This window comes from Colletotrichum destructivum, chromosome 7 (genome assembly GCF_034447905.1).
Source record: "Colletotrichum destructivum chromosome 7, complete sequence".
NCBI classification, from domain to species: Eukaryota; Fungi; Ascomycota; class Sordariomycetes; order Glomerellales; family Glomerellaceae; genus Colletotrichum; species Colletotrichum destructivum.
Window position 1 is genome coordinate 2,076,067 of NC_085902.1, and position 26,888 is coordinate 2,102,954.

Sequence of the window (26,888 nt, forward strand, 5' to 3'; positions counted from 1 at the left end):
GAGCCCGCGCCGGTAGCCGCGAGATGAACGGGAGAGGGAGATGACTCGGGCCACGGCGGCCGAAAGGCAGAAAAATCTGGCGAATTGGGCGGGAAAGGACGATCGAGGATCGGAGGGAATGGCCTGACATGGAATTTACCAGTGGCCGGGGGACACTGGCTGAGCGTATCAAAAATCGTCCACTTCATCTTGACAATCGTATGATGAACGAGGCTGTTAGAGGGGAGTCGTGCGATGTGCGCCAAGTCCCGCAACCGGCCCATTCCATTGGATATATGTCGATCCGGCTCCACTCGAACCCATCCGGACTATCAGCCTTGCATAGTGATCCGAGCGTCACCCCAGAATAGACTTCCCGCTTCGTTAGGGTCCGCCTGCCTCCGTTTGGCTTGTTTTTGGGGGTCACCCCTCCCCTTCTTTTCTTCCTTTCTTCCTTCCTCCTTCCAGTTCTTGACTGACACGCACGACAACTTTCCATTCCAGGGCAGGCAAGCCGCCATCGGGTGGGCAGCGCAGCCACGGATGGCTTTGACGCATGGCTACCGGAATCCATTGCCCTTTGCTATCGAGTCTCCAATCACCCGCCGTCCGCCTGCCGATGTCTTGGCCGCTGTTGGCAGTGATTCACTCCCCGGATCTCTCCGCCCCAAGAGCAATGGTTCCTCGCCCATAACTAGGCCTCTTTGCCTCTGCTCCGAAGGTTGCAGTTGTCTCCTAGTCAAAGTCCGCGGCTGAGCGCCAGTGGCTACAAAGCACGTGGGGTGTTCGAGATGGGCGCCAGCAGCCAAGACATCCCTGATGTCCGTTGGCGCCGTTAAGTGTTTGAGAACATTGAGTTTCCAGCAGTTCCTTTCTAATATCTCCTCCCCCTCCTCCTTGCATGCCGTGATGTTTCTTCGTGGAAGACGCCGCATTTATGCCGACTTGCTTTCTTCACCCTAGACTGCACACCGTTTCGACCAAGTGCTACTTCTCATTTCCTGATTGTTATCCCGTGCTTGCCTTCTTCAATTGCGGCAATGCATTTTTCAGGTAAGCGCCTCTACTCATGGTTGGCTTGGGAAATCAATGTGCGCTAGACCGTGTACATTCATTTCGTCAAGACTCAAGGTGCATAGTACTGCGACAGTGAATGAAGATGGCAATGTCAATACTCGTTGGTATAAATGCTCCTCCTCGATCGGTCTTCTGCTAGAACTCGGAAGCTTTGATCATCATATCACATATCCATTTCCCTGTCACAGGACCAAGGAACACGCCTCCAGCCCATCATGAAACTCATCGAAGTTATCATCCTAGCGTTGCCCGTTATGGCTGCCCCGGCAGAGCCCGTCCACACCCCTAAACCACATATCGAGCCAATGTGGTCCAAGTGCATCAAGTTTTACCAAGCAGTGCCGAGCGACAGGTGTCAAACTCTTGCCGACAAGAACCAAATCGATCTCGCCGAGTTCATATCCCTGAATCGTGGCGTAGGAGGATTGAGCGGGTGCTTCAGGGGAAACGTCATGGCAGGCTACTGGTACTGCGTCAAGCCTGACGGTTGGAAGTAAGCGCATGATGCATAGAAAGATCAGCGATGCAAAGGAGAAGATGGCCACCTGGAGACGGAGAGTATAGGAAGGTTGGGCAACAACAAGTCAGTAATGCGCATGGTTCTTGGTTGAAACCCTCAAGGTGCTATCTGCACAACAGAGCTAGTCACATAATCTAAATCGATCGTCGCAACCCCTCTTGCGTCACATTTCTCTCCTGACTCGAATTGCTTCACTGACAGCGGGATAGACCTTACTTTGCCCTGCTCAGCGACGCCGAGGGTTCGGATCGGCAGCTCGATTGGCACAATCGGTACAAAGCCCAGGCCAGGAGACTGTGTCGTGCTTGGGCTTCGGTCCCTTGCATTCTTTTCCCATGTCGGAGCACCACTGGATATCGTGGAAGCCGGTATGTCCACATTCAAACTTCTTGTCGATCTGTTTGCACATGGTGTTGAGTATCCCAGCTCACAATATGTTGAGCCTTACTCTCGTGGCTTCTCGTTGTTTACAATTGCTGTACATACATGTTAGTTCATGTCATTGAAACGGTTATACACAAAACCTTGAGTTCGAAGAGGGCCATCATGTACAAATAATTGAGCAGCTCTTCAATATCGTCGTTTTTCTTCTACCACGTACAATTGAGTTCTCTTCAAGATTTCCCAGATCTATAAGATGGATAGGTTCGTTTCTTTGCCTTCTCGTTTTGTCTGCTTCGGACTGTGACGTCGTGGGCTGTCTAATAACAGCAGGAAGCGCAGACAGAAAAGACGCTCCGAACTAGAGCTTCAAGACATCGAATTCGCAGCAGTATAACTCAGAGGAGTCTCGGTCGGACACCAGGAGCTAACGAAAGACGTCCGCGGCGGGCAAGTAAACATAAATAAGCAAAATGGCTAGCCAGATGGTCTCTCTGAAAACGCTTAAGGAAACTTCACAAGGGGGTGTAGGGAGGAGGTTGAAAGAAGGCCATTATATCCCCTCCGGGCCACGACGAACATCATTGTACTCATGTGTGACCAAGATCATGTGGCTTGGGCCGTTCGGACGCCCTGCCGCGTTCCGCGGTACTGGAAACTATAGTCATCCTTGAAACGAAATGCAAAATATCACATCTCAACATTGTGCCAAATGACCTCGACAAGTTGGATGTGTGCCAGGTGCGGAATTGGCATGGGTGGGTTCGGTGGATGGAGAGAGGAGTCGGGGGTTGGGGGTCTATTCGTCAACCCGTGGAGCCACAAGCGACGTCACTCCCGCGGACAGCCACTGACTGGGTTTTCACTTTTTTCTCCTCGCTATGCAACCTGTCAGCGGGCTTCAGCTTGGGCTAACCGGCTGATTGCAAAGGATTTGTGGAAGCAGGGAGAGAAAAAAGAAGAAGGAGAAGAAGTTAATACGGGCGCCTCCTCCTTCCGTTCTCCCCGTGTGAGATCAAGATTCTGCTCCCGTTTTGACTGCGGGAAACTAGTGGCGCAGGTTTCTTGACGAGGTTCAGAAAAGTGAGCAGCAGGTCATTCATTCAAAGAATTAATTGTGTCAAACGGGGGGGGGGGGGGGGGCTGTGATGTTCAAAGACCCTGGACCCCTGTTGACTCCTCCGGGATGTATTCCCCCCGCCTGGCCTTATCACACACTTGTCAAGTGGTAGTCACTTCTGGCCGATGATCACCTCCAGGGTATCGAACGTCAAAAGTCACGACCCTTTCGTCTCATGCTGCCCATATTCAATCCCGCTCAACCGAAGAGAAGGGGACGGGAAACGAATGTGAGCCCCATCAGTCGGCTTGCAGCAGCATGCGAGAAACGAAGAGCGGGATACAACGCTGACTGCTCCCGGCGACGGACACGGCAGGTTAGCCTTGCAGTATTCTCGCATCCCGTATCATGTAGTTTTGAGCAAGAATATCCCGCTACTGCGACCTCCTGCGCGAATGAGCTGATCCGGTTAGTCCTCCTCGTTAGCCCATTTGTCAGACGCACATTGCAGACGTGCATAAAGCACGTACACGACAGGTTGCTCGTGCAGCGAATGGCCTATCCTGGAGAGCCCATCCAAGTGGAGGAAAAAAAGCCCTCTTTGTCGCAGGGCTGGTAGAGTCCAAAATGATTGTGATGTAGGCATGTTTAGTCACAGAGTTCTTCTGGGTCATGGAGATGCCAAAGCCGCCGGTACCTGTAGATAGCTCCAGCTTCGAGTACTGTGAGTTTGCCAGATACCTCGGCGATGATCGTATGGTAGGTAGGGGTTTCCACGAGGCAGTATAGATAGAACCGTCTTTGCTTTTGCGTAGAAACCTGCCAAATATCAACAACATAGCAGCAGCCGGATATTCAACTCTCAGAAGGGAGCCAACATCCTCCAACTAGCCCTCGGGACTATGTGCGCCTGCCAGTGTTTCTTGTTATGCGGTTTGGGTGGGGATGGACTGAACAGTGTTTCATATCAATGGCTGTTGAAAAGGAAACAGCAACCTTCAGCTCTCAAATCGTCCGTATCACCCTTGGCAAGGGCTTCGCGGTGCCATGCCGATGAGCTTACAAATGATGAACGCTTTTCACAGTTACTTTTTGCAACTTGGGTTGTGCGACTTATGGCTTTATGCGTCAGCAATCAGAGTAATCTTGCTCGCGTAATGTAGCTCGAAGGAACCTATTCCCTATGGATAGATCCCCTTCCTTCTTATGTGCCCCTCATGTAGATGCAACTGTGACACCACTTTCTCAACATTTCCCTGTAATGGGTTTAGGATCGCTCTGGTTTGGCGTTGGATAATGTTCTCCAGAGCGAATAGTGGCCTTTTCAGCATTCAAATAACTATCTCCATCAATGACTGTGCCTGTCTGGTAATGCTATTCCTGCCACCAATTTCCCTTTCTTTCATCGCCGTTGCCTTGTGTTCACTCTTTCAACTTGAGTCGTCGTAGAAGTGTAGAGATAGCAGTCCAGGGATGCATTCCATTTCCTCATGTAAATGAACGGTTTCCATAAGACCCTTTTCACAGAATGGTCAAAAAGGTGTGTCTCAACATCCGGTTGGGGGCACTGCCATTCTGACTGACTTCGATCAACGGGCGATAGTCATCCGCGCTGTGTGTCTGTCGGTTTGGACTGAAACCACGTATTGTCACATCATTCCATACCTAACTACCTGAGGTACCTAGGTGGGTACCGAATCAACTACCTAGGTAGGTAGATAGGTAGATGGAGGCGAGTGGGTTGCACTTGCTGAGAAGAGTGTCGTGACTACCTTCCTTTCCTTCCCGCCCATCCTCGAGGAAGGCACCTTCTCAAGACGCCCTCGTGACTCGTCCTTCACTTGTCACACCTTCCACCTTGGGATTCCATCTCAAGTATCAAACTCCTTCAGGAAAGATCATTTCTTCCCACCGGCCATGAGAGCTGGTCGCTTCTTTCTAAAAACTGCCTCAACTTTATCTCCAGTCACTGCGGTCAACCTCATTCGACTGAGAAAAAGCCACCCATCCACTCATTTCATCATCCCAAATCTATGCCGTCAATCACGCACGCAAACTCCGCAGCGTATGAGGATCCCCTCGAGTTCGACGATCCACCGACACGTTACTCCTCCACCCTCCACCCTTCGCCTAACTGCCTGCTTCCTTTTGCATTTACAGCTTCGACTCGACGCTTGTATCAATATGGATCACAGAACCTCCAAGTTTCTATGGGGAGTTTTGTGGGTTATTTTCTGCGTCAGCGGCGTCGATACATTCTCCTGGGGCAGCAACGGAGACAGATCGAACTTCCCTCGGTCCTTGGTAGAGCGCATCGTGAACCCCACGGTTGCGGCCCGGGACAAGTCGCGTCTACCGACTGTCTTCGACGTCGCTATGCAAGAGCTTCAAGATCTTGAGTCCGAACCATTGTGCCATCGTATCGCCGCCCGACTACTGGTTAACAATTGTCAGCTACTCGACGGGAAAGACGATGCTACCGTCCTCATCGATAGCGGTAGAAAGATTCGTGACTTTGTCGACTCTTATGCAGCCAGTCTTGCCATTTGCGACCTCGAAAGAGGCAGTTTTGTCATCCCCTCCGGCTGTACGCCGTTCCGAGAGTACTCTTTGGTCAGTCTCCCTGACTCGACAATCCCTCGACTTCACGTTTCCCCTCAACAGATCGACTCGTGTCTTTCGGGGCTGGCCAAGTCAGACTCGGCATGGAATACTTGGGTCAGCTATCGCCACAAGGCTTTGAGGTTCTGCGAGGCTGCTCGCGCAGATAACGACAAAGGTACATTTCCCATCTCCATGTACTGATACCACTGCTTACTCTGTCATAGCCCAGAGTATTCGCCTGCACCAGCGGCTCACAGAAGTTCTGTTCAAGCTCTCTGAGGGGGTTGAGCGTGAACTTGAGGCTCGATTCGATACCATCAACGCGCGAGCGACAGAGACGACAGAACGGCTAGAAAAAATGATCCCTGACATTGACCGGCTGCGAAACACGCTTCAAGACTTGGACCACACGATTTCTCAGAATGTGATGCAGATGGCCCATGTGAGTTAAGCGCAGGACAATAATCAAAACCTAATCTAATTTATAAATCAAGGCATCAAACTCTGCGATGAGAAGCGGTCTTGAGGATGCTCAAACCCTCCAACAGTTGCTGAGTGTTCTTCTCAAAACACTCTTGAGCAACAATGCCGAAGTTGCAGCGTCCCAAAAGGTGGCACTAAAAAACTTCAAGGACCATGCTGAGCTCGAAGTTGCCGTTGTCATGTCCGCGCTCGCAACAGCTGCAGCGTCGTCTGTTTCCCTACAGAGTCAGATGGTGAGTGAATTTGAGTCCTACGAGATCACAAACCAAGCTGATTTTGATCTAGGAACTGTCAACCCTTCGATTAACAGAACTGGCAGGTCGACAAGATCACCTAGAGAAAGCCAGTATTCTCCCTTTAGTTTGTCACCAATTCTCTAGCTAATATATCTCAGGGATTGGAGAGACTTCTAGATGTCACAGAAGACTTGTCGTCAAAGTACGAGTCCCATACCGATAATCTAGATCTGGCCCAGAGATTGTCAGGCAGTCTATTGGAGACACTAGACGATTTGGTGATCTCGACGTCTGACGTTCGTGGCTCTCTCAGCCATCGATCTAGCTGGACAAGCTGGCTGCCGTACCTCATGTGTCCGGCTGCATCTCTACTCATGGGATCGTACGGTCTACCGCCATCCGCCGTTAGGAACTTTGGACTTATAGTGCTAGGTAAGCTCATTTTTGGTTTCATGATGAAGGCATGAATTCTGATTCACCTGCCATAGGCGAACTCGCCGGCCTCGTCGTATCTTACGTCAGAGACCATTCTCCGAGCGTTCTTGATATTCCTCGATCTGGAATCCCACTACACTGCGATGCAAACGTCACACTTGCTTCCACTCTGGCTGAAGCTCGCCGTTCTCGAGACTTGCCAATGAATTTACGCAAGAGCCGGTGGTTAAAATGACTCCGGGGCGTCATGCATCAAAGGAAAATACCGTCATACATACCCACATCAAACCACTTATACGGCCTTTATAACAACTGGTCTCGGGGCAATTGAGTTCGGCGTGCTTCGTTTTTATCGGGAGTTTCTTCTTTTTTTTTTACTTTGCTTTTGCTTTCAGAATTACGGTCTGGCTCATTGGGGTTGCTGGTAATCAAAATGGGAGAAGCGATGGGGTTGCCTCTGACATCATTTTCTCGCATATCGACTTAGCAAATCGCCCACTCGAGTACATCGTTCAATAACTGGAGTTGGTCGCTCCCACTGATCTGTCCCCCGCCTCTTGCTTATCTTCGTTCATGCCAGTAATACCAGTGCAAGGTAGGCTGCGGGGAAGTACATGAATACAGACCGCTGTCATTGCCTCCCCTCATAGCCTAACCCCGACTTCTAGCCAAAGTTTGCCGTTGTCTCCAAACACGCAGCCGTCTCCAAACTGCGGGATTAACATCAAGACGAGACGAAAAATAGCGGCGATGTCGAACAAGGTCAAGATCGCGCTCATACAAATGCACCCCAAGGTCAGCAAGTCTGGGACTACCTCTCCTAAAAAACACCTCAACTAAGTTTAGCTCCCGCGCTCATTTCTTATCTTTCTCCCGCGGGTTCCTTGGGTAGTTGTCTACCTGGCTCATGTGGACACGTAGTAATGCCACAAGAAAAGGTCGGGACAGAGTTCTGACAAGCATCACAGGTCGTCGCGCCAGAGGTGAACTTTGCCAAAGCAGAATCGTACATCCGCTCCGCCGCGTCCCGCGGCTGTTCGCTCGCTGTCCTTCCCGAGTACCATCTCACATCATGGGTCCCCGACCACCCCGCGTTTGTGTCGAGCTGCGCACAATCAAGGATCTACCTGGAGAAGTACCGGACGCTGGCCAGGGATGTTGGCATCTCGATCGTGCCGGGCACCATTGTTGAACTCGACGGCGAGGAGGGCGATGAAGACTTCGACCTCCTCAACGTCGCTTACTTCATCGGCCCGGACGGCGCCGTGCTGGGGCAGTACAAGAAGAAGAACCTGTGGCACAACGAACGGCCGCACCTCACCAAGGGCCCGGCACCGCACGGCGCATTTGACACGCCGCTGGGAAGAGTGGGGATGCTGATCTGCTGGGACCTGGCGTTCCCCGAGGCCTTCCGGGAGCTCATCCGCGACGGGGCACGGGTCATCGTGTGTCCCGCCTTCTGGCTCGCGGACGAGTATAAGCACGAGGGCGGGGACGAGGGCGTGCAGGTGGTGAACCGGGACTCGGAGAGAGTGTTTCTGGAGAACGTGATGGTAGCGAGGGCGTTTGAGAACACGGCGGCCGTGGTGCTCGTCAACGCGGGCGGGCCTGCGGGCGGGGGCGGAGTGGAAGTCAGGGAAGGCGGGACGAGGGTAAGGTATTGCGGCGTCAGTCAGGTCGCGATGCCTCTCGTTGGGTCGCTTGGAAAGTTGGCTGCCGAGGAGGCGATGGAGGTCGTCGAGGTCGATCTTGGTTTGTTGGATGTTGCTGAGGGGGTATACAAGGTGAGGGAGGATATGAGGAAGGAAGGGTGGCATTATGGCTATTCGATTGTGAACGAGTGAGTGGTGGGAGGGGCCATCGCAATACGACAACACGAAAAGGAAAGTAAGGAGAGGGGAAAAGAAGAGTCGAACAGCAGGTTGCCAGTTGCGTTTCAGTGATGAGAAGATTTTCGCGATACTTCTGTGCACCACCCGGTCACTTAACCCATCTGATTCGGAATGGGAAAAAGGTGTTAGACGGGCTGATGGACAACAGGATAACGGTAAAGATTTATGTTGAAGATTAACTGTTCAAGGTAAGTAGCGCTAAGTTGCAAACACTCGAATGGATATCAAACCCATGACTCGCAAGGGAGCCCCTTCATGGCCTAAGAGAACGGTCTTGTCAAGTGACGGCATACTATTCTGCCAGATCACTGAGAGCTCTCAGCGATCTCATCCAGATATGCTAAAAACTCCCTTCTTCGCTCGATCCGCTCTGGCATGTGTTTCTTCACCAGATAGTCCCAGTACTTTTGCAGCCTAGCTCTATCAGGCCCGGCTCCCTGGTCCGCGTCATCAACCCGTCGGAGTCGCTTGTCGTCGTTCTCTGTCCAGACGCCTTGCCAGTTGTGGGGCAACTCTTTGTGCTGTTTGAGGAATTTCAGCACATCTGTGGCCAGCGGTGTGCAGAGTGATGTGGCGTTGAGCACAGTAACAATATCCTCGCGCGAGTAGCCAAAGCTGTCGAAGCGATCGATTAAGTCCTCGAGCTCGGCGGTCTTATCAGCTGATTCTTGAGAGTCGGGGATGGCTCGTTCTGTCTGTTCTCTGACGGCTTCTTCAACGGCTTCTTCGACTGCTAAAGCTTGAAGATTCCGGACTAGGACGGGGTTTGAGACTGGGACCCTCTCGCTGCTCTTGCCTTTGTCCCTGAAAGACAGAGGCACGGGAGTTACAGCGTCGACCTCACTAAGTAGTTGCTGCGACGGCGAGATATCAAACTCGCCACTGACTTGAGAGTCCTGTTGAGGAGAAGCTTCGAAGGCGAAGGCGAAGTCTTGCGTCTCTGGTTCGAAGCGAGGGCCCCTTCCGATGAGGGGTTGCTCAAGGTTCCCATCTATTTCCATGTCTTCCTCGTTATAGTTCCTCCTAAAAACCCGCCCAGCGCTGAGCGAAGGGCTAGGGCCAAGATTTCCGAAACTGGCAATCCCTAATCTCTCATCGGGGGTTGAGGGAATTTCATCGTTTGCGCCGAGACGCTGTCGCTTCTTTCTGTTACTTGGGGTCGAAGGTGTAACGGAAGTCTCCACAGCGAGGGCTGGCCTCTTCTGGGAGGTCGCGATAAGAACATCTGATCGAGGATCTTGAGGCGGCAATTCTACCTCAGACTCATCGTCCTCGGACTCTGCATCGGATTCGTCCAGCATCCCGCTGGCAGCAAAATCGGCGACGTACTCCGTGTAGCATTGCTTTAGTGGCTGAGAAGCTTCACTCTGCAAGCCCAAAGCGGTAGCGGCCGCTTCCCAGTCAATTTCGACCCCCCCTTGCTGGTATTGGCCCCTCACCGCTTGCCAAAGGAGCCATATGTCAATGGGCTGCCCATTGACTTCGGGGTTGATACCAGCATCTAATCCTCCGTACTCTCGGAACGCCTTCAGATGATCGAAGAAATCTTCCCTCGAAACACCTTGAGACACTTCGCCATCGCGTTGGGGCTCCGACGTTTTCTTGCCGTCATCCTCTTTCACTACAGCTTCAACTGGTGGCGCAACAGGCCCCAAATTCTGGATATCGGAGATTCTACCAGGCTGCCTGGTCATTTCCTTGTGTCGACTTGGTTCGTTGCTGCGGCCTGTGTCTGGACTGGATATGTTGTTCGCCCGTGGCTCCTTCGGCAAAGGGGGTTCATCCTCAATGTCCTCATCCAACCGCGATTTCAAGACATCTGTCCAGTGCCTTTTCCAAACAGCCCAGGAATGAACAGGGTGCTGTCAAATGTTAGCTCAGTGCTCGTGTTCGCCGAGGGAAAGAGAAACGTACTCTTTCTGCGAACTCCTGGAAAAAGCGAGTGGTGAATGGGGGGCCATGCTCTCTGGCCTCCTGGAGAAGCAGATCGTTTTCCGTCTTGGTGAATGTGAATTTCTTTGTGGGGGTGAGTTCTGCTTTGACGTCTGCCTCTTGGAAGTCTCTGACCCGATGAGTCTCTGGCGCAGATGATCGAGCAGCAGGTGATGTAATTCGAGAAGGCGACCGTCTCCTTCCCGCTTGAGCAAGTCCGGCACGTCTAGTGGAGGACGGTGTTGGTGATGGCACCGGGGGCTGAGCCTCGGGAGCGGAAGCAGCTAAGCTCTCTAGGGCGGCCTGAGACAACTTGGAGACCTTCTTCACCCAGCGATCTCTCCAAGACTGCGAAGTATGACGATTGTTCTGTCGCAGGTTAATCACAAGCTATGTTGCACTCTTAGACATACTTACGACCCCCTCAAATGCCTTGTAGATTTCGTTGCCGCTCCTCTTGTTAGGCGGGTGCGAGAGGACCCATTTGGTCAGACTCGCATCGTCGGCTGTGTTGAACGGAGTGCGGGTTCCTTTGATTGGCGCCGACAATATGGCAGAGCGAGAATGTCCGACCGCACGCGACGCTACGGGAGACGGGTGAATAAGATACTTGTCTGTCTCCTGCAAGGCACCGTTGTCGACCGAATCCTTGATAAACTTCCAATGAAGTGACCCCAAGGGGCAATCTGGCCTGACGTGATCGGCGATGACCATGTCCGCCTGCTTGTCCAACTTGACAATCTTACCGCCATTTTGCTATTGACGTAAGCTTTTGCGACCTCGTCGTACTTAGAACTAGGGAACATGCATACCGTAATCAGATCCAGGATGTTTTTCCTGTCGGGAACGCGCTGCGTGACAAAGAAGCTGGTTTCCCTGAAAAGTGTACCCTGAGCACCGGGTACTCCGTGATATGTAATCGCCGCCGACATCTGGGGAGATATGATGATTCTGAGAGTTGAGAAGCCGTCGAAGAAGGATTAGGTTCGCGAATGAAAAGCGACCGTGATGGATGCTCCTGGTTGGTTCTTTGCCAATAGCGCGCTAGTGAAGCACTACACAGAAGCAAGGATAAGCGTGTTAGTTGTGTTTGAGGGGATTCACAACGAGGTCGCGCCTTCACTCAACGAAAAGAGAGAGAAAATTACGATAAAACCAAACAACTGCTGGTTTGATTTGTGTGCGGGAAAAGCTGCATACTTCGGTTGGATCCTACAGACGATGCTGCATCTGCACCTTTTCTTATTCGACCTTTGACACGATGTAGGTAGGAAGAAGGTGACGCGTGACTTGCACAATCTAGGTGCCTTTGTCGCGTAATCACGTGTGAGAGAATTTATGTATTTAAAAGATGGTCAGTAAGCAACCCTTTTGCTACATATACACACGGGGAACCTGGACACCGTCTAACTCAACGCTGTGACCTCTCCTGAGATGCAATGATGTTGCACTTTTGATGACATTGCTCATAAGTCGCCACGGACTTTCGACCAGGTGCGCCAGATCAGCTGAGCTCGTAGATCGATCTGCTGTGTTCCGGTGCTTTGGGCAAGGTGGTGGGCCTGGGCTGATACCTCAGGTTTTACTCGCTACAGTCCGCGGATTTGAGAGTTTGTTGCTGCACTGCCCGCTTCGGCTGATTTCCTGCCTAAGCTATCTACCTAGGCAGAACGCCGCTCTACCAACCCTTGCATGCTGTCCCTCTTCTAATAGAGCATGATCTCTGGGAAGTCGTAGCATTTTAGAACACGGTTATCATGGGGACCCTCAGGAATGTGGCACTCCTCGTGCTGGGCATCTCCTTTATGGTCTTCGTCGCCTTTTTCGGCCGATTGCCGGCTTTGAGGTTTGTCACCATACCCAGCCCAGAATGCTGTAGATCATATATCGCGCCGTAAATCCATTTGCTAATCATCATCAGGCACACACCAATTGCAACATTGCATAGGCTTATGTGGATTCATATCCCTAATGCCTTCTTGGCTGTAGACAAACTCTTGACGGGAGGGAGGTTCTCAACCTCCATGATGCGCTTCGGCAACTACATGATGCATGATCGACATCCCACCGTCGTTGTAAGTGCCTCGACAAGATGAGCAGGCGTCGTACGCTCTTTTTTTAGACAAGCTGACGTCCCCAGATATTCTTCCTTCTTATTCTCTCCGTATCGGAATATTTGTACCTACCCGGCGCCTGGCCCCAGCTTCCCCTCTTCCACAAAATCACAGGCTCTGTCGCCATCTTTTTACCCTACTTCTTTCTCTATCTGTCCGTCATGGCTGACCCGGGCTATATCACATCTGAGAACCACGCATACTACATGTCCCTTTACCCATACGACTACTCTATCTTCTTCCCCGGCCAAATGTGTAGCACCTGCAATCTCATCAAGCCGCCTCGCTCCAAGCACTGCAGCATCTGCAAGCGCTGCGTCGCCAAGCTTGATCACCACTGCATCTTCATCAACGGCTGCGTCGGCTACCAAAACCAGCACTATTTCGTCCTGCTCTTGCTATCCACGGCCCTACTCACCTCCTACGGCGCTCTGCTCGGCTTCTGCCTGCTGTCTGGTAAAGTCGGTTCGCAGTACCCGGCATGGTCGATTTGGCCGCCCAAGGGCATGGAGGTCAAGGAGTATCTGCTCGTCTGGAGCTGGGCCCTGCAGGATAATGTCGGCATGGGCGCGGTTACCCTACTCGCGGCCATGACGTCCCCCTTGGTCTGGGGACTATTGAGCTACACAGTCTGGCTAATCTACTGCGGCACAACAACCAACGAGTCTTTAAAGTGGTCAGACTGGAAGGCAGAAATGGACGACGGTTGCGCTTTCAAGCGCAACATGCCTACGAATCGTACAAAGGATACTCGTTTCGAGCCAGAGCGGACACGCTGGCCCCTAGATGCCCAGCAGGTATTGGCAAGGACCGATGACGGGATGCCTCCTCCGGATCACGGGCCGGGCGAGGGTGAGTGGGAGCGGGTATGGAACCTCAAGGATGTCGAAAACTTGTACGATCTGGGCCTATGGGATAATATGGCGGACATCTTTGTCTCTGACTACGACTTCAACGTCAGGCGCGACCAGCCGTCGGTGGAGGACCCCTGGCGCCAGAGGCATGCGTCTAAATCCTGACCTTTCTAGCATGGCGCCAGCTCAGATGGATATATCGTACATAGGATAGGTTTGATGCAGCGCATCGTCTCAAATAAAAGTTGCCCAGTTTCATCATGCACCAACTGCTTAGCCTCTGCTTCATTCCTCCGTTGTCACCTCTCAAGTGTGCCCACGTAACAGCATAGCTCGGGGAAATTGTATGTTAGGCCATAGCGCAAGTTTAATGTTTATCTTCGTTTCATTTCAACATGTCTCATCTAGCTCGTAACTAGAGCGTCTGAACCCATGGAACCTCGGACGCCCAGCCACTCAGGATCTGTAAGGCCAACCCTGAAAACCTGGCGATGTATGTCGCTGTCCTCCGCACCGCTCATCCAATATGGCTGGCCATTTAACACATTGAGCTTCCTTGTCAGGTAGCTTGTTTGGCAGCCGCCGAGCGCCTTGAACGCCTCTCCTTGGCCAGGAGCATGCATTTACAAAATGGTGCCGAAACTAAGGCATTTGTTAGAACCGTGTGGGAAGTTGTTGTAAAGTTGTGGGAAGAACATACCCAAAGGTGCGCTTGATGCTGTTGACATAGTATTCTTGCCAGTTGCGCTTAGTAGCCTCCTCCTCGCCGACGGGGACACCTTCCCATTTGACACGCATCAGTGTGACGTGATCGACGTCGTTTTGGTCGAATTCGATGCTAAGCTTGGAGAAGTGACCCTCGGGCCACTGCTTCAGGCGCCAGCTCTGAACAATCTTTTTGGGAGCGTCAAGCTCGAGGTACTCGCCAGTGACATTTCCGTCAAACAACTCGAACTTGGCGCCCTTGATGGCTCCCTGGAAAACCTTGGGGGGGGCGCGGGTGAAGGCGGCGATGCGGGCGGGGTCGACAAAGGTCTGGTAGGCCTCCTCGGCCGTGGTGCGGAACTCGGCCGTGTCGGTAAGGGTCATGGTGTTAACGACGCTACCGTTACCGCTCTTGACGCTCGCCGAGTTTGAAGCGGGCTTCGCAGCCGACACTTGGCCGTGGTACTTGGGCGTGGAGAAGCCGCTCGAAGGGTTGGAGCCCGGAGCATGCTGAATGTCCTTTCCGTGCTCAGTGATCAAGGCTCCGGGGAGCTTGAGGAACTCCTGGCGAAGCTGAGGCAGGAGCTTGGAACGGACCAGGTCCTTGACGGGCTGCTTCTCCTTGGAGTCGGAGTAAATGTCGATGTCGAACTGTTTGGGCGGAGATATTCAGCGAGACAGGGTCTTGGAGACGGCAGAGATTTCACTTGGGACCCACCACAAACTCATCTTCCTCAGTATCGTGGGCAACCTCAGGAACGGTGATGGTGCCAGAGACTTCAGTCTCTTCAGAGGTGGTGCCTACGCTGCGTTAGCGAGGCTCCAATCAACTACTTCACACGGAATATGAGGCAATAGCAGGCAGAGGCTTGTCGTTGCTTGAACGAGATTTTATGGGATGAAAGACATGTGTTTGCATTGAAGTATGACCTACCGGTGTATTCTAAGACGAGCTTCACATCGTAAATGGTGATGACCTTGCCCTTCCTCTGGCTAACGTCGACGTCGCCATCCATGCTCACAACCTTGCTAATCTTTGCCGTGACACCGCCATCGGTAGACTCGACTTTCGTCAAGCTCTCCTCAAGATACTGCTTTGCCCAGGCCGAGGCATCCTTGTTGACCCAGTGCCAGTTGTTGGGGTTATGGAGGACCATTGCGTCGGCGGTGACTCGGTTTCTGATTTCAGGCTGCGAGGTAGGAGAACGTGTGACTGTGGGTTCCGAGTTGCGGTTAGTAAAAGAAAGCGAGACGATGGTGAAAGGGTGTAGAAGGAAGATTGGTTTGTGTCCCGGATCAGTGGTTGGTCAAAAGACCGCAGCGTTTTTCATCAAAGAAGGAGTACAAATCACTCTATGACTGGTGCCAGCTGGCGTATCATCATGTTGGGAGGAAGGGAGGCGCGGGGTAGTTAAAAGGGGGGAAAGGGTAATAGAGGACTGTGTCCTTACCTCAGTGCGGATTGGCGCGTTGGTGTGTCATGTCCAGGAGCGTTTGCGCATGGAAAGAAAGAGAAGAAGGAATTGATTCTGAGCGCGGGACCTTCTTTTGAAAGAAAGCTCTAGAATTCTGACGGGCCTCCGCCGGGCGGTAAATTTTCGGCCGTTTGGTTTGCCCGTTCTTGCGGCTCCCCCACCTTGAGCTCCATTCCCCAACTCGCTGCCTAGGTACCTAGGTAGCCTGTGTTCCCGAAGCTGTACGGGAAAGCAGATTGACGGCTTTGTGGTTCAGGGCTGTGCCTTCCATTCCATTGGCTCAAGGAAACTGCGACTGAAGGCTGATAGCACGCTCATCTGAAGGGAAGGCCATGGCGACAACTATGTCCAGATTGGCGGTTCCCGCAATGTCATCAACCACCTCAGTTTGCACAAGAATTTGTGCTGGACATGTTTGTGTTCCAATCGCATTCTCTTTTTTCCTTTTCCTCTTCCTCTGCTGGTCTCACTCGCTAGAAGTTTCAGGTCAGACTGCAATGCGGTATTGCTACCCGTAGCTTGCTTTTCTTTTCTAACATTGTAATGGATCCCTGGATAGATTACATAAACAAGACTTCTTGTAGGCTGTAATGGGGATATCGCAACTGTCTTCCACTGAAGTTGGTTTATCGGACAACGAGTAATCCGAAGGCGACAGTCTTTTGAATATCACGGATAATGCCCCATTATTGCTCATTACTCTACTCTGTCTCTTCTCTTCCCAGATCAAAATCCGGTGGGCGCGCCCATTATCTAGACGACGGCGAACATTCAGGTAGATAGGCAGGCACCTACAAGCATGCAGCTACGCGATCCTGGTAATTGCTCAACCAAGCCAGCTCCCCGAGATGGCAGCGCGTAGTCCCCGCACGTAGGGCCAGGATCTAAGTGAGACAGCGAGCTCGCAGGCCGACCCGGCCTCCAAGTAGATCTCTGGAAGTCGGATTTGGTCGCTTCCGATCACCCACGGTCCGCACTTGGCATGTTGTCACCGCCTCTCTTCGTAGGGCTTGTACACCTTGCAATGGCCGATGTTCTTCCCGCCGCACTCGCGCGACGTCACCAAGGGAAGTGGATCGATGTCGTCTCGGCACATCTCGCAGTAGTAACGAGAGAACCCGAGTTGCGTTCGTCCTGATACCAAGACACGGCGACACGCGAAGCCTGCCTATAATGTGAGACTTAGACAAACACTCATCTGAAGATGTCCCGGCGAGGTTGATTCTAGACTCATGGACGTTTCGCGAGCCACATGCCAGGTTCGGCGAATCGTAGGTCGTGGCAATATACTCTGTATAGAACACCGCCTTTCCGTCTGTTCTTGAGTCTCCCCTTAGCGCGCTCCATGCTCGTGGAACATCACTCTGGTGTACACTACGAATACATGATCACGTTGGAGAGGCTCCGCATCATGCAAAGTCCTTCGGCACATTAGACACCTCCAAACCAACCACCGTTGGCGACAAGCCTTCTTCGCAAGCAACTGCTGTTGTAGGTGAGTAATGGAGTCGGTAAGAGCAGCCCCCAATCGCATTGTAGCTGACTTCCTAGTACCAAAGCTTGCCAGACGCTAATGTGTACCTGTCCATGACCATGAGGCTGCCGGCCCAGGAATCGAATCACACATCCAAGCTCAACGGGGCGGGCGGGCGTCGAAGAAGACACGGCCTGGGGGAGGACAGAGGCGGTTGGATTCTTGGGCAAATCAACGAGCATTTTAAGCGCCGACAACCACCTCGACACCTCCATTCACAACACCACCAGCCAATCACAACCTCATCATGCACGCTCGACTAGCCAGGGTCCTTGAAGGGATCCAAGAATAGACCGACCTTCCGTCAGACAGCCGACCAATCGTTACTGTCTCTCCCCAACACCTCCACCGGGTTCTTCTCTTGGCTCCATCAAAAAGACAGCCCACTTTCGACCAGCCCCTGACGCGATGCTCACTCCCGTTCCCTCTTCCTACACCTGCGCCGTGACAGGTCGCTACGAGAGCTCGTCAAGGATCTCAAGGCTGCCTGTCCTCTATGCTCGCGTCTTCTCGTTGGTTGCTCATGCCGAAGTCTTATGCTCATGGTCCGGCTAACCATATCGACCCAATGCTGCGATCTTGACTATGAGCCATCCTTCCCCCTCTTCTCCAGAATGCCGGTCGACGGACGGCTGTGCCAGTACCGCGTCGTTCCATCACTCTAAAAGAAATGAAAGCCAGAGAATGCAATGATGGGGAACGAGACAACATCAACAGCAGCAGCGCGGATGGCAGTACCGCGCATTCACCGGCATCTGCACGTTGTCATGCAGTTGCAGCCACATGGGAAGTTGATAGCTCCCATCGCCATCAAGCGGTACCCTTCGTCACGCTGGTCTACCAGCAAGCAAGTGCGCTTCGTGGACGACGGAAGGGACCGGACGCACCATCCACCATTTTTCGCACACTACACTACTTACATCAGTTCCCCTGCCATGTACTGGGTCCCGCTATAAAGTACACATGTGTCCTGCAGCAATACCGGGAGTGGGCAAGTCGCTCATCTGAAAGGCGTTATGTTTGCCACATCCACATCAAACTCGTCGCCGAGCTTCGACTGCCTTAGCCTAGACCTTCAGGTCCACCATCACGCTTTTGCTCCGGGACTCGACTGCTATTCCTGTCTCGCCATCGTACTACCGAGAGCCCGCTCTCTCCGAAACCCCCTCCCTCTCTTTCAAATGTCTTGTCTCGACCTCCCCCAAGACTTGAGTGTCACAGGGTTGACCCCCTGTACGTGGGAGGCATGTGTGCACCTCCCTCCTTATGCAGGAGGTTGACCACACTGCAGCTGCAGCTGCACCAGAACAGACCTGGCCATAGACATCTCTTTATCTTCTACGTCCTCCCACCAACATTCTTGTTCCCTTTGATTCAGCCGCGCTCTCCCACCTTTCGATGTGACGACCTTACCTGCCGGTTGCCTGTCTACAGTCTTGGTTGTGCGACGTCTTTCGCGGCATGAAACTGGCCATCCCATCGGTCAAGTTCCAACGGATTGGCAAAGAGAGAAAGAGAAGTGCAAAGAGATTGACAGGCCAGTTGTTGCTGGCTTGGGCCCGTCCATTTGACTGCAGCACGACTCCAAGTATCTCATATCCTCTCCAACCATCCCCGGGCGGACGTCCCTCCGAATCTCAATCTTTACTCAAGTCCTAGCCGTTCCTCAAGTCACTCAGCGTCTACCGACTCGGCTGATCATGAGTAACCCTCGCGACCCAACCCGGTTGCGACAGGGTCTCAATCCGCTGTTAACTCAGTCTCTGGGTTCATATCACGGCCATGCCAACACCCCGCTGTCTGGCGTTTCCTCAACTTACTTGCACTCGGCCCACACGCCGGCAAGCGCAATCCAGCCCTACAACCCGCAAGAATGGATAGCATCACCTGCTACCGTTCCTGAGCGGCCTCATCAGTTTCCTGAGCAGGGTAACACTTCTGTCCAGCCCCAATGCACCAAGTTTTCCTTGCTGAGTAATGTACAAAGGATCACCATTGCCTCCGCCTCCGTACAGCCCTCCACGGAGCCAGCGACCGCCGAGTGGTAGCTTTGAATCATCGCCAGCGGCCAATACATCGGCGGCACGCATACCTCCGACGAATCTTCACAGGCCGTCTCCGGAGCCTTGTACGAACACATCGTTTCCCCCGCCGCCGGGCGTTAACGGTAGGGCAGGCTCCCGTGAAAGACGCTTTGGTTTCTCTTCCCTCAGAAGAAGTAGAGAACATCATGAAACAAGCCCCCCCGAGCCCATGCCGCCTACCTCGCTATCAAGACCTGCGCCTCTTCAAATACAGATTCCACAACAAATGCTACATCGCAACGATTCCGAGTCATCACAGGGCCCGCCTGCGGCTCGACGAGCTGCCTCTGCAAGTGCTATTGAGACACCAACCTCGGCTCGCTCACGGTCAGCATCACAGACAAGATGGGAGCCAGGAATGCCTCTTCCACCACCGCCGCCAGTGCCTCCACCGGCCTCATCCCGATCACAGAGTGTTCAAAGCTCACATAGAACGACAACACCCGTGTCATCGCCGCCCACGAGGCGGCCTCCGCCGAGCGGTGTGGCAGCCCTGGGACCAGTGCCACCAACTCCAGCAGACTGGGTTGACCAGCCTGAAGCTGCCAACCGTGCATCTCAGCGTAGGCCATCTCCGGGCCTGACTATCGACACCGCCAGCGCCGCAAGCTCGACTCAGACGGGAGAGTCGAGCAACTCTGGGGCACTGAGCTCTGGCGGAAGTCTGAGCCGGGCCAGAGCAGTCCGTCATGACAAGACCATCGTGCAACGTCGTGCAGAAAGTCGCACTAGACACGGAGTATCGCACAATTCTATAGATGGGGCCATCAACCCGGTTCAGCTTAGCGACATCGTCGTTCCGAACGAAGGTGCCCTTTCTCGCCGCCTGACCATCAGTAGATCAACACCAAGAAGCGCAGGCCGGACAGCAATGGACACCCCCAGAACCGGTGAGCAGTCCACAACACCACGAGCAGCGCCCGGGCCATCTCAACGGTCTCGCATCGAAGCCGCAACGCCGCCTTTCTCGCCTCACCCGTCAAAAGGTGCCCCAGTAGACGATGGATCGCCATGCGTTGTCCCGAAGGCACTGCCAACACCTCCCCAAACTCGATCGGCGTCCAGCTCACAAACAAGGTTCAGCTCCATGACCCCTGCAGATGGGCCCCCTTCGGCATCTATCTCGACTACCAAGCATACCGTCATCACACAGACTGCCGACCAATTCTGCAGTGAGACGGTAGAACGATTCCAAGCCTTCGCCATGAAAGAGTCAGCGTCGGCCACCGATGCCGAGCGAGTGCGGTTGTTTGCCGACTTTATCGTCAGTGAGTCCAGGATCAGGCGCGAAAGATACTCGTCGGCAATCGGCGCTATGGGCTCAGAGATATTCGACCTGACAAGAGACCTTTTCCGCCCTATGGTGGCGAGGCGAGAGTCCGGAGCCTCCCAGACTGAGTGGACGCCCCAGTCGTCCGAGCCTACAAGATCGCATCGCGGTTCGCTCAACTCCATCTATCGTGAGACGCCCGGAGAGACCAGTTCAGCCCCCTTATCAGCAAACGTGCCAGGTTCGCCCATTGGAGGGCCCGCTAACAACCTCAATTACTCGTCCAATTACATGCCTTCTCTCTCCCCGATATTGAGTCTCAGTGTCAGCGATAACTATGACGGCGACTCCCGAGGTCGCCCAGCAAGCAGGTGGTGGGAAGCAGATTCTTCAGGTGCGGGTAGTAAGCTGATTGAGAGATCCAAGAGGGAGTCCAAGTACATGGGAGTGCCCAAGGAAGCACGGGAAGCGCTTCAGTGGGAGGATAGCCCGCAAAGACATGATGGGTTCGCGGGGCCCAGCGAGTCGAGGTCTTCGAATGAGTACCCTCCCGAGAAGACGGGATGGCACGAGCCGGAGCCGGTAGTTACCCCGCAGCCATCGAGGTACTCTGCAGACTCCCTCGGATCTTCGGCTTCGCCCACGACGCCAAACCCTGCTCATCTGGACGTCTCGCGTCTCGTCACTCTGCCACCGCCTTATCCCCGCCACCACCCGGCCGTGAACAACAACCACCCAGAGCTGGCCGAGACAAGAATGGCCGTACGCCAAATCAGCGACCTCTCCGAGATCGAAGCCACCAAGGAGAGGTTTCAGGTGACGAGCACCAAAAAGCGCGACGAGGCCGCGAAGGCCTCTGCTGAGCGGAGGCATGCTCTGCGGAACAATCTCCAGCAGGAGGTTAACGTCGGCAACATGTCATTCGCGGAGGCGTCGGCCATCGAGCAAGACTCGGTAGCAGCCGAGAAAGAAAAGCTCAAGGAGCTCGGCAAGACAGAGTTTGAGCAGTTCCAGAGCCAGGTGGTGATGCCGCTGAACGATCTCGTCACGGGCCGCATCGCAAAGGCCACAGAGCTCTTCGACAAGCTGGCAAGCAGTCTCTTTGACGATGTCGCCAGCGCTGCGGACATGCCGCAGGAGGAAGGTGATGACAAGCCCGAACTGCTAGAGAAACTGACACTGCTCAAGTGGATTTTCGAAGCCAGGGAGATGCTACACCGGGCCATCTACGACATTCTCACAGACCGCAATAACCGGTACCGCGACGTCGTACTGACGCCGTACCGGCTCGCGGGCAACGAGGAGAAGCTCCGCAACGCCGTGGGATTCTTCGCCGAGGACGCGGCGAAGCGGCAGCTGGCGTTCGCGCACGAGGTGCTTGCGCGCACACAGGAGTTCCAGGCCGTCATGGAGATGAATGTCATGCGTGGCGTTGAGGTGCAGCTCTCGGCATTCTGGGATATTGCACCGCCTCTGCGCCGGCTTCTGGAGAAGATTCCGCCGTACCTAGAGGACTTCAACATCCAGATCCCGATGGCCGAGTACGAGGAGAACCCGTCGTACCGCCGGCACCCGCTGCAGTATCTGTTCAGCTTGCTGCTGCATACGGAGAAGAGCACGTACCAGTTCATCGAGTCGCAGACGAACCTGCTCTGCCTTCTGCACGAGGTCAAGGAGGCCGTGGCGCACGCCAAGGCCAAGGCCGTCCAAAGCGAGGCCGAGGACGGCGAGGGCAGGGAGTATGGCGACGAAGAGCGCGAGGCGCGGGCGCAGCGCCTACGGCACGACGAGGGCCGGATGCTGACGGACGACCTGAAGGAGAAGGTGCGCGTCGTCCAGGACCAATGGACCAGCGCCCTGGGCGAGAACATACGGAACGTCAAGCAGATGCTGGGCGAGTATCTGCTGGAGACGGGGGGGTGGGACGAGACGTTGGAAGAGGGCGGCGTTGGCAGCGTCTAGAAAACCGGAGGGGGCGAAAAAGCTCTCGAGGTGGAAGAAGATGGGCTATAAGTATTATTCAAGGCTTCAAAGACGTTGATACCCCTTTGCGTATGAGACGACTCTTGTTTTACAAAACCTGCATATTCTTGGGGATTGATTGCAGCAATCCGGAAACCACTAGACTTAAGACCAGGAGACAGGAGTAAAATTCCCATTTCCACAAAGATTTTCCGAGTGTGTTGTTAATGTGTAATATCCTGTTCCCCAAGGAAAGGGAGGAGGAAGGTTCGCTCTCTGCCATATATGGATGAATGTCTCTTTGGCATGTTTTCCAACCCAAACGCCCGCCGTGTGTAATGTACATGTGTAAGGAGATGCATAATGACATAACAATACACAAAATTGACTTCCGTCGCGTGTCCGCGTCATCGGCGAGAAGATGGCTCTTGTGATACTCGGTTCTCGTTTCCTAGTAGTGGCCGATGATGTCGGGGGATTCCGCTGTACAGCCGAGCCTCGCGATTCGACTGGCATTCGTCCGCATCTCGCGCGATTCTTCGACGGTCTCCCGGTCGTGCCAATCTTCGAAACCGCTCAATTAAGACGGTCTTTGAATTCCTTGGGCAGGTCCATGCCAACCCTCCGGGCCGACAGGCGCACGCGCTCCTCCTCGTCCATGTCCATGCCGGGGTTGTAGCGCTCGAGGAGGGTGACGTAGGTACGCTGTGCGCGGAGGTAAGCGGCCAGTTGCTCAGCCTCGGCGGCAGCGACTGCCGCGGTGTCGGCCTCGAGGGAATTGGCGTTGGTCGGGGCGAAGCTGGCACGCAGGCGGTTGTGGATTGGGGGGCGCTTGCGAGCGAGGACGGGACGGGGCGGGAGCTCGCGCAAGAGGGAGCGGTAGATGGAGCGGAGGTGAGGGGCGGCCGTCATTGTTTCTCTATTTGATCTTGCAGTTTGGCTCTGGTCTTTGGCTATTGTTGTTGAAGTAGGATGCGGGCTACAATGATTAATGTGGTGGTGTTTTCGGTGCTGCAAGTGATGCTGGTCGATTGACGATGAGAGTTCGAGGTCAGGGTCTGCAGCCCGTCTTTACTTTGTCACTCTCACCTGAGCGGTGGATCCCTGCTGCAGCACGTTGTGCACTATGTGCCTTGTCACCTACCGAACGTACCAAGGGAGGTACCTACTTTGAGGTGTCTAGGTAGGTAGGCTTGTGCGTACACTGCAAGGGCCGGGCACCTTTGGCACTAACACCACAAGCTGAAGCTCTCGCCTCAGTGCCTGCAGCGGCAGTCGTTGTACACTCAGTCGGCTGTCGGCCACGCCCCTCCCCTCCCCCCCACCCGCACCGGCACCGGGAGCAGTAGGCACGGATGGAGGGGTAAGACCTGGTCAACAACGCATTCTCAGCTCCAAGTTTCCAGCAAAACCATCAGAGCTAATAGAGCATCCCTCCTTCGAGTCACGCGCATATCCACCAGAACGAGAAGTGGATGATTGTGTAAAAAAGTTGATAGCTATCACCTATCATCATTGGCCCTTCCGCGCCCAATTGCCCACCTGTGCGTCCATGGGTGTGCCCTTTACATGACGCAACAGTAGCTTGAATCACCCAGCCAGACCAGACCAGACCAAAAGCTCGCTCTAACACAACACAAACACACACACCTCTGACTTCGTCTTAGAGTTCTATGCCCTCCGCCGTTCAACAATCAAACAAAACGAGACGGAACCCCACTAGGCTCTCGTCTATACCCTTCACCCTCCTCTCTTCCGTACTCGTCGTGACGCTGGCCATCCTGTCCCTACGAGCCATCCCCCGGCTCTCCCTCCTCTCGAGCCACTTCCTCCCTGCTACAATCTTTAACAACAACCCCCGCACCTTCTTCTCGACTCCATCAAGGAACCCGTCGCCCGCCATGTCCTCCTACGCAAAGGAGCTCGAGGTCGCCCAGCTGGCCGTTCAGCGCGCCTCCATTCTCACTAAGCGCGTCTTCCACGAAAAGGCAAAGGGCACCGTCGACAAGAACGACAAGTCCCCGGTCACCATCGGCGACTTCGGCGCCCAGGCCCTCATTATCGCTGCCCTCCGCCACCACTTCCCCGATGACGAGATCGTCGCAGAGGAGGAGGCCGCCCAGCTGCGCTCTGAGCCCGCCCTGCGCGACCAGATCTGGGACCTCGTCCGCACCACCAAGCTCGACGACCCGGCCGCTGAGTCCTTCCTCGGTGGCGCCATCCGGTCATCCGAGAGCATGATGGACCTCATCGACCACGGCAACAGCAAGGGCGGCGCCGCCGGCCGCATCTGGGCCATTGATCCCATCGACGGCACAAAGGGCTTCCTCCGTGGCGGCCAGTACGCCGTCTGCCTCGGCCTCATGGTCGACGGCGACGTCAAGGTTGGCGTCCTCGGCTGCCCCAACCTCCCTGTCGACGACAAGGCGCCCTTGACCGCCGACATCGGCTCCAACGCCAACGACGACACGGGCTACGGCGTCATCTTCTCCGCCGTTCTCGGCCAGGGCGCAACCTCGCGCCCCTTGCGGACGGGCGCCATCGCCGAGGGCACCTCCATCTCCATGCGGCCCATCACCGAGATGTCGGCCGCCACTTTCTGCGAGAGCGTCGAGGCCGGCCACAGCGCCCACGACGACCAGGCTAAGATCGCCGCCAAACTCGGCATCACCAAACCCAGTGTGCGTATGGACAGCCAGAGCAAGTACGGCTCCATTGCCCGCGGCGCCGGTGACGTCTATTTGCGCCTGCCTGTCAAGGCGACGTACCAGGAGAAGATCTGGGACCACGCAGCGGGAGACCTCATCGTCCGCGAGGCCGGTGGTCAGGTTACGGATATTCAGGGCAAGAGGTTGGACTTCTCCGTCGGCCGAACTCTGGCAAACAACAAGGGCGTTATTGCCGCGCCGGCCGCAGTACACGGTGACGTTTTGAGAGTGGTCCAGGAGGTTTTGAGCTCAAAATCGAGCTAAAAAGAACATAGGGGATAGATCTGTCTCTTTTCTTGGAAGAACCAGCGCAATAAAAACAAAATAGTATACAATGTGTCTTTTCCATCCCCCGTCCGTACAGCGATTTACATCTATACACAGCCTTCCGGCTCTCCAGTCGACACGCACCACATTTTGCCCCGTAGTAGCGGTACCACCAACCCTTCCACCACCGCCATATCGTTGTCTATTTGATCTTCTTTTGCTTCAGCTTGATGGTCTGGTCGTTGATAAAAACACCCTTGCCCTTGTATGGTTCAGGCGGCCTCCACTTGCGGACGCGGCCGGCGAAGCTCATGATCTCCTCTCGGTCGATACCCTCGAGCAGGATGCGCGTCGGGCTCGCCACCGTTGCCGTGACACCCCGCGGGATGCCCATTTCAACCGGGTGCGTGAAACCCAGCTTCAGGCAGAGGAACTTTTGGCCCGGAAACTCCTCCTTGCCGCCACGCTGCTCGACGGTCGCGCGGTATCCGATGCCCACGAGGCGGAGAATCGCCGTGTGACCCTCCGAGACGCCCATGATATAGCGCTGGAGATAGGCCCATGTCGTACCTGTTGGACGAGGCAACAGTCAGTAAACGTTCTGATCAATAACTCCGTGAGCTCAGAGAGCCAATCAAGCGTCATCTCCCTCTCCTCAGGCAACAAATGAAGATCAGAGAAAACCCACCCCACATCTCGCTCTGCTCCTTGACGTTGGAGTCCTCGACGCTGAGAACAGCCCGCTTGCCCTCGATATCGTGGTCAATATTCAAGAAGGGCGGGATCTCAAGATCCAATTTGCCTGATCCGAATCAAATATTAGCATCCCCCAATCCTCTACTCCCGTGAGCTGGTTTGTGACAAGACAAGCACGAACCCAGAGGCCCCGTGACGGTGACAGTCCTCTTGTACACTTTGAGGTAGCTCGTCGGGTCCTTCTTAAGCTTTGGCTCACTGATGGCCAGCTCCACGCCAGGCGGGATCGAAAGGGGTGTTCGGCCGAGCTTCGAGTGCCGCGTCGGCGTCGAGGAGAATTGTCTTCGGGACAAGAGCTGTTGCTGTTGCAGAGCCGGCACTAGAAAGGCCGGTATCGCCGTGGCCGGCGAGGCGGAGAACGCCTGCCTCAATGCCGTTCCGCGGCTGGAGGCAAGCATTGTGGTCGTCGAATGGCAAGCTTCACTCTCCCGAATGCGAGCTCCGTCGGGTGTTGCTCGACAGATGGAATTGAGGACCTTCAGGAACTTTTCCACGTCTTAGTCATCCATGAACGACCCACCCAACGGATCCTTCCGATTGGGCCCGATTCAGCTCGAGGT

At 54.3% G+C, this 26,888-nt stretch overlaps 11 protein-coding genes across 11 annotated transcripts; 6 read left to right on the top strand and 5 right to left on the bottom strand.

Annotated features, from left to right (window-relative positions):
- Nucleotides 1–460: 460 nt before the first annotated feature.
- On the top strand, nt 461–1,553 carry CDEST_11187 (Putative LysM domain-containing protein; the record flags this gene model as incomplete). The annotated part of the gene is made up of 1 exon (XM_062927343.1): nt 461–1,553. The coding sequence occupies exon 1, from the start codon at nt 1,272–1,274 to the stop codon at nt 1,551–1,553; it is 282 nt and encodes a 93-aa protein (XP_062783394.1). The 5' UTR covers nt 461–1,271.
- A 76-nt stretch (nt 1,554–1,629) lies between these two features.
- On the bottom strand, nt 1,630–2,461 carry CDEST_11188 (uncharacterized protein). Its single transcript, XM_062927344.1, has 2 exons — nt 2,178–2,461; nt 1,630–2,052 (listed from the first exon to the last, which is right to left on the bottom strand). Exon 2 carries the CDS (start codon nt 1,983–1,985, stop codon nt 1,803–1,805), a length of 183 nt encoding a protein of 60 aa, XP_062783395.1. The 5' UTR covers nt 1,986–2,052; nt 2,178–2,461; the 3' UTR covers nt 1,630–1,802.
- Nucleotides 2,462–4,934: 2,473 nt separating this feature from the next.
- On the top strand, nt 4,935–7,010 carry CDEST_11189 (Putative nuclear fusion protein Kar5; the record flags this gene model as incomplete). Its single annotated transcript, XM_062927345.1, has 6 exons — nt 4,935–5,796; nt 5,846–6,063; nt 6,116–6,337; nt 6,390–6,450; nt 6,518–6,772; nt 6,829–7,010. 6 exons carry the CDS (start codon nt 4,935–4,937, stop codon nt 7,008–7,010), a joined length of 1,800 nt encoding a protein of 599 aa, XP_062783396.1.
- Nucleotides 7,011–7,265: 255 nt separating this feature from the next.
- On the bottom strand, nt 7,266–11,885 carry CDEST_11190 (Putative TRF2-interacting telomeric protein/Rap1). The gene is made up of 6 exons (XM_062927346.1): nt 11,800–11,885; nt 11,412–11,654; nt 11,017–11,355; nt 10,582–10,968; nt 7,746–10,529; nt 7,266–7,572 (listed from the first exon to the last, which is right to left on the bottom strand). Exons 2-5 carry the CDS (start codon nt 11,529–11,531, stop codon nt 8,973–8,975), a joined length of 2,403 nt encoding a protein of 800 aa, XP_062783397.1. The 5' UTR covers nt 11,532–11,654; nt 11,800–11,885; the 3' UTR covers nt 7,266–7,572; nt 7,746–8,972.
- CDEST_11191 (Putative carbon-nitrogen hydrolase) lies at nt 7,267–8,825 on the top strand. The gene is made up of 2 exons (XM_062927347.1): nt 7,267–7,570; nt 7,744–8,825. The coding sequence occupies exons 1-2, from the start codon at nt 7,526–7,528 to the stop codon at nt 8,617–8,619; spliced, it is 921 nt and encodes a 306-aa protein (XP_062783398.1). The 5' UTR covers nt 7,267–7,525; the 3' UTR covers nt 8,620–8,825.
- A 116-nt stretch (nt 11,886–12,001) lies between the features above and the next one.
- On the top strand, nt 12,002–13,831 carry CDEST_11192 (Putative palmitoyltransferase, DHHC domain-containing protein). Its single transcript, XM_062927348.1, has 3 exons — nt 12,002–12,445; nt 12,521–12,674; nt 12,740–13,831. Exons 1-3 carry the CDS (start codon nt 12,357–12,359, stop codon nt 13,730–13,732), a joined length of 1,236 nt encoding a protein of 411 aa, XP_062783399.1. The 5' UTR covers nt 12,002–12,356; the 3' UTR covers nt 13,733–13,831.
- Nucleotides 13,832–13,951: 120 nt separating this feature from the next.
- Nucleotides 13,952–15,795, bottom strand: CDEST_11193 (Putative activator of Hsp90 ATPase 1-like, activator of Hsp90 ATPase AHSA1-like protein). Its single transcript, XM_062927349.1, has 5 exons — nt 15,724–15,795; nt 15,207–15,485; nt 14,991–15,073; nt 14,268–14,923; nt 13,952–14,209 (listed from the first exon to the last, which is right to left on the bottom strand). Exons 2-5 carry the CDS (start codon nt 15,427–15,429, stop codon nt 14,191–14,193), a joined length of 981 nt encoding a protein of 326 aa, XP_062783400.1. The 5' UTR covers nt 15,430–15,485; nt 15,724–15,795; the 3' UTR covers nt 13,952–14,190.
- A 2,397-nt stretch (nt 15,796–18,192) lies between these two features.
- On the top strand, nt 18,193–23,164 carry CDEST_11194 (uncharacterized protein). The gene is made up of 2 exons (XM_062927350.1): nt 18,193–19,210; nt 19,269–23,164. The coding sequence occupies exons 1-2, from the start codon at nt 18,982–18,984 to the stop codon at nt 22,595–22,597; spliced, it is 3,558 nt and encodes a 1,185-aa protein (XP_062783401.1). The 5' UTR covers nt 18,193–18,981; the 3' UTR covers nt 22,598–23,164.
- A 1-nt stretch (nt 23,165) lies between these two features.
- Nucleotides 23,166–23,628, bottom strand: CDEST_11195 (Putative ATP synthase assembly factor Fmc1). Its single transcript, XM_062927351.1, has one exon. The coding sequence runs from the start codon at nt 23,507–23,509 to the stop codon at nt 23,174–23,176; it is 336 nt and encodes a 111-aa protein (XP_062783402.1). The 5' UTR covers nt 23,510–23,628; the 3' UTR covers nt 23,166–23,173.
- A 609-nt stretch (nt 23,629–24,237) lies between these two features.
- On the top strand, nt 24,238–25,570 carry CDEST_11196 (Putative inositol monophosphatase). The gene has a single exon (XM_062927352.1). It carries the CDS (start codon nt 24,271–24,273, stop codon nt 25,567–25,569), a length of 1,299 nt encoding a protein of 432 aa, XP_062783403.1. The 5' UTR covers nt 24,238–24,270; the 3' UTR covers nt 25,570.
- A 1-nt stretch (nt 25,571) lies between these two features.
- Nucleotides 25,572–26,782, bottom strand: CDEST_11197 (Putative large ribosomal subunit protein uL6). The gene is made up of 3 exons (XM_062927353.1): nt 26,450–26,782; nt 26,261–26,374; nt 25,572–26,142 (listed from the first exon to the last, which is right to left on the bottom strand). The coding sequence occupies exons 1-3, from the start codon at nt 26,724–26,726 to the stop codon at nt 25,775–25,777; spliced, it is 759 nt and encodes a 252-aa protein (XP_062783404.1). The 5' UTR covers nt 26,727–26,782; the 3' UTR covers nt 25,572–25,774.
- Between the last annotated feature and the right edge of the window lie 106 nt (nt 26,783–26,888).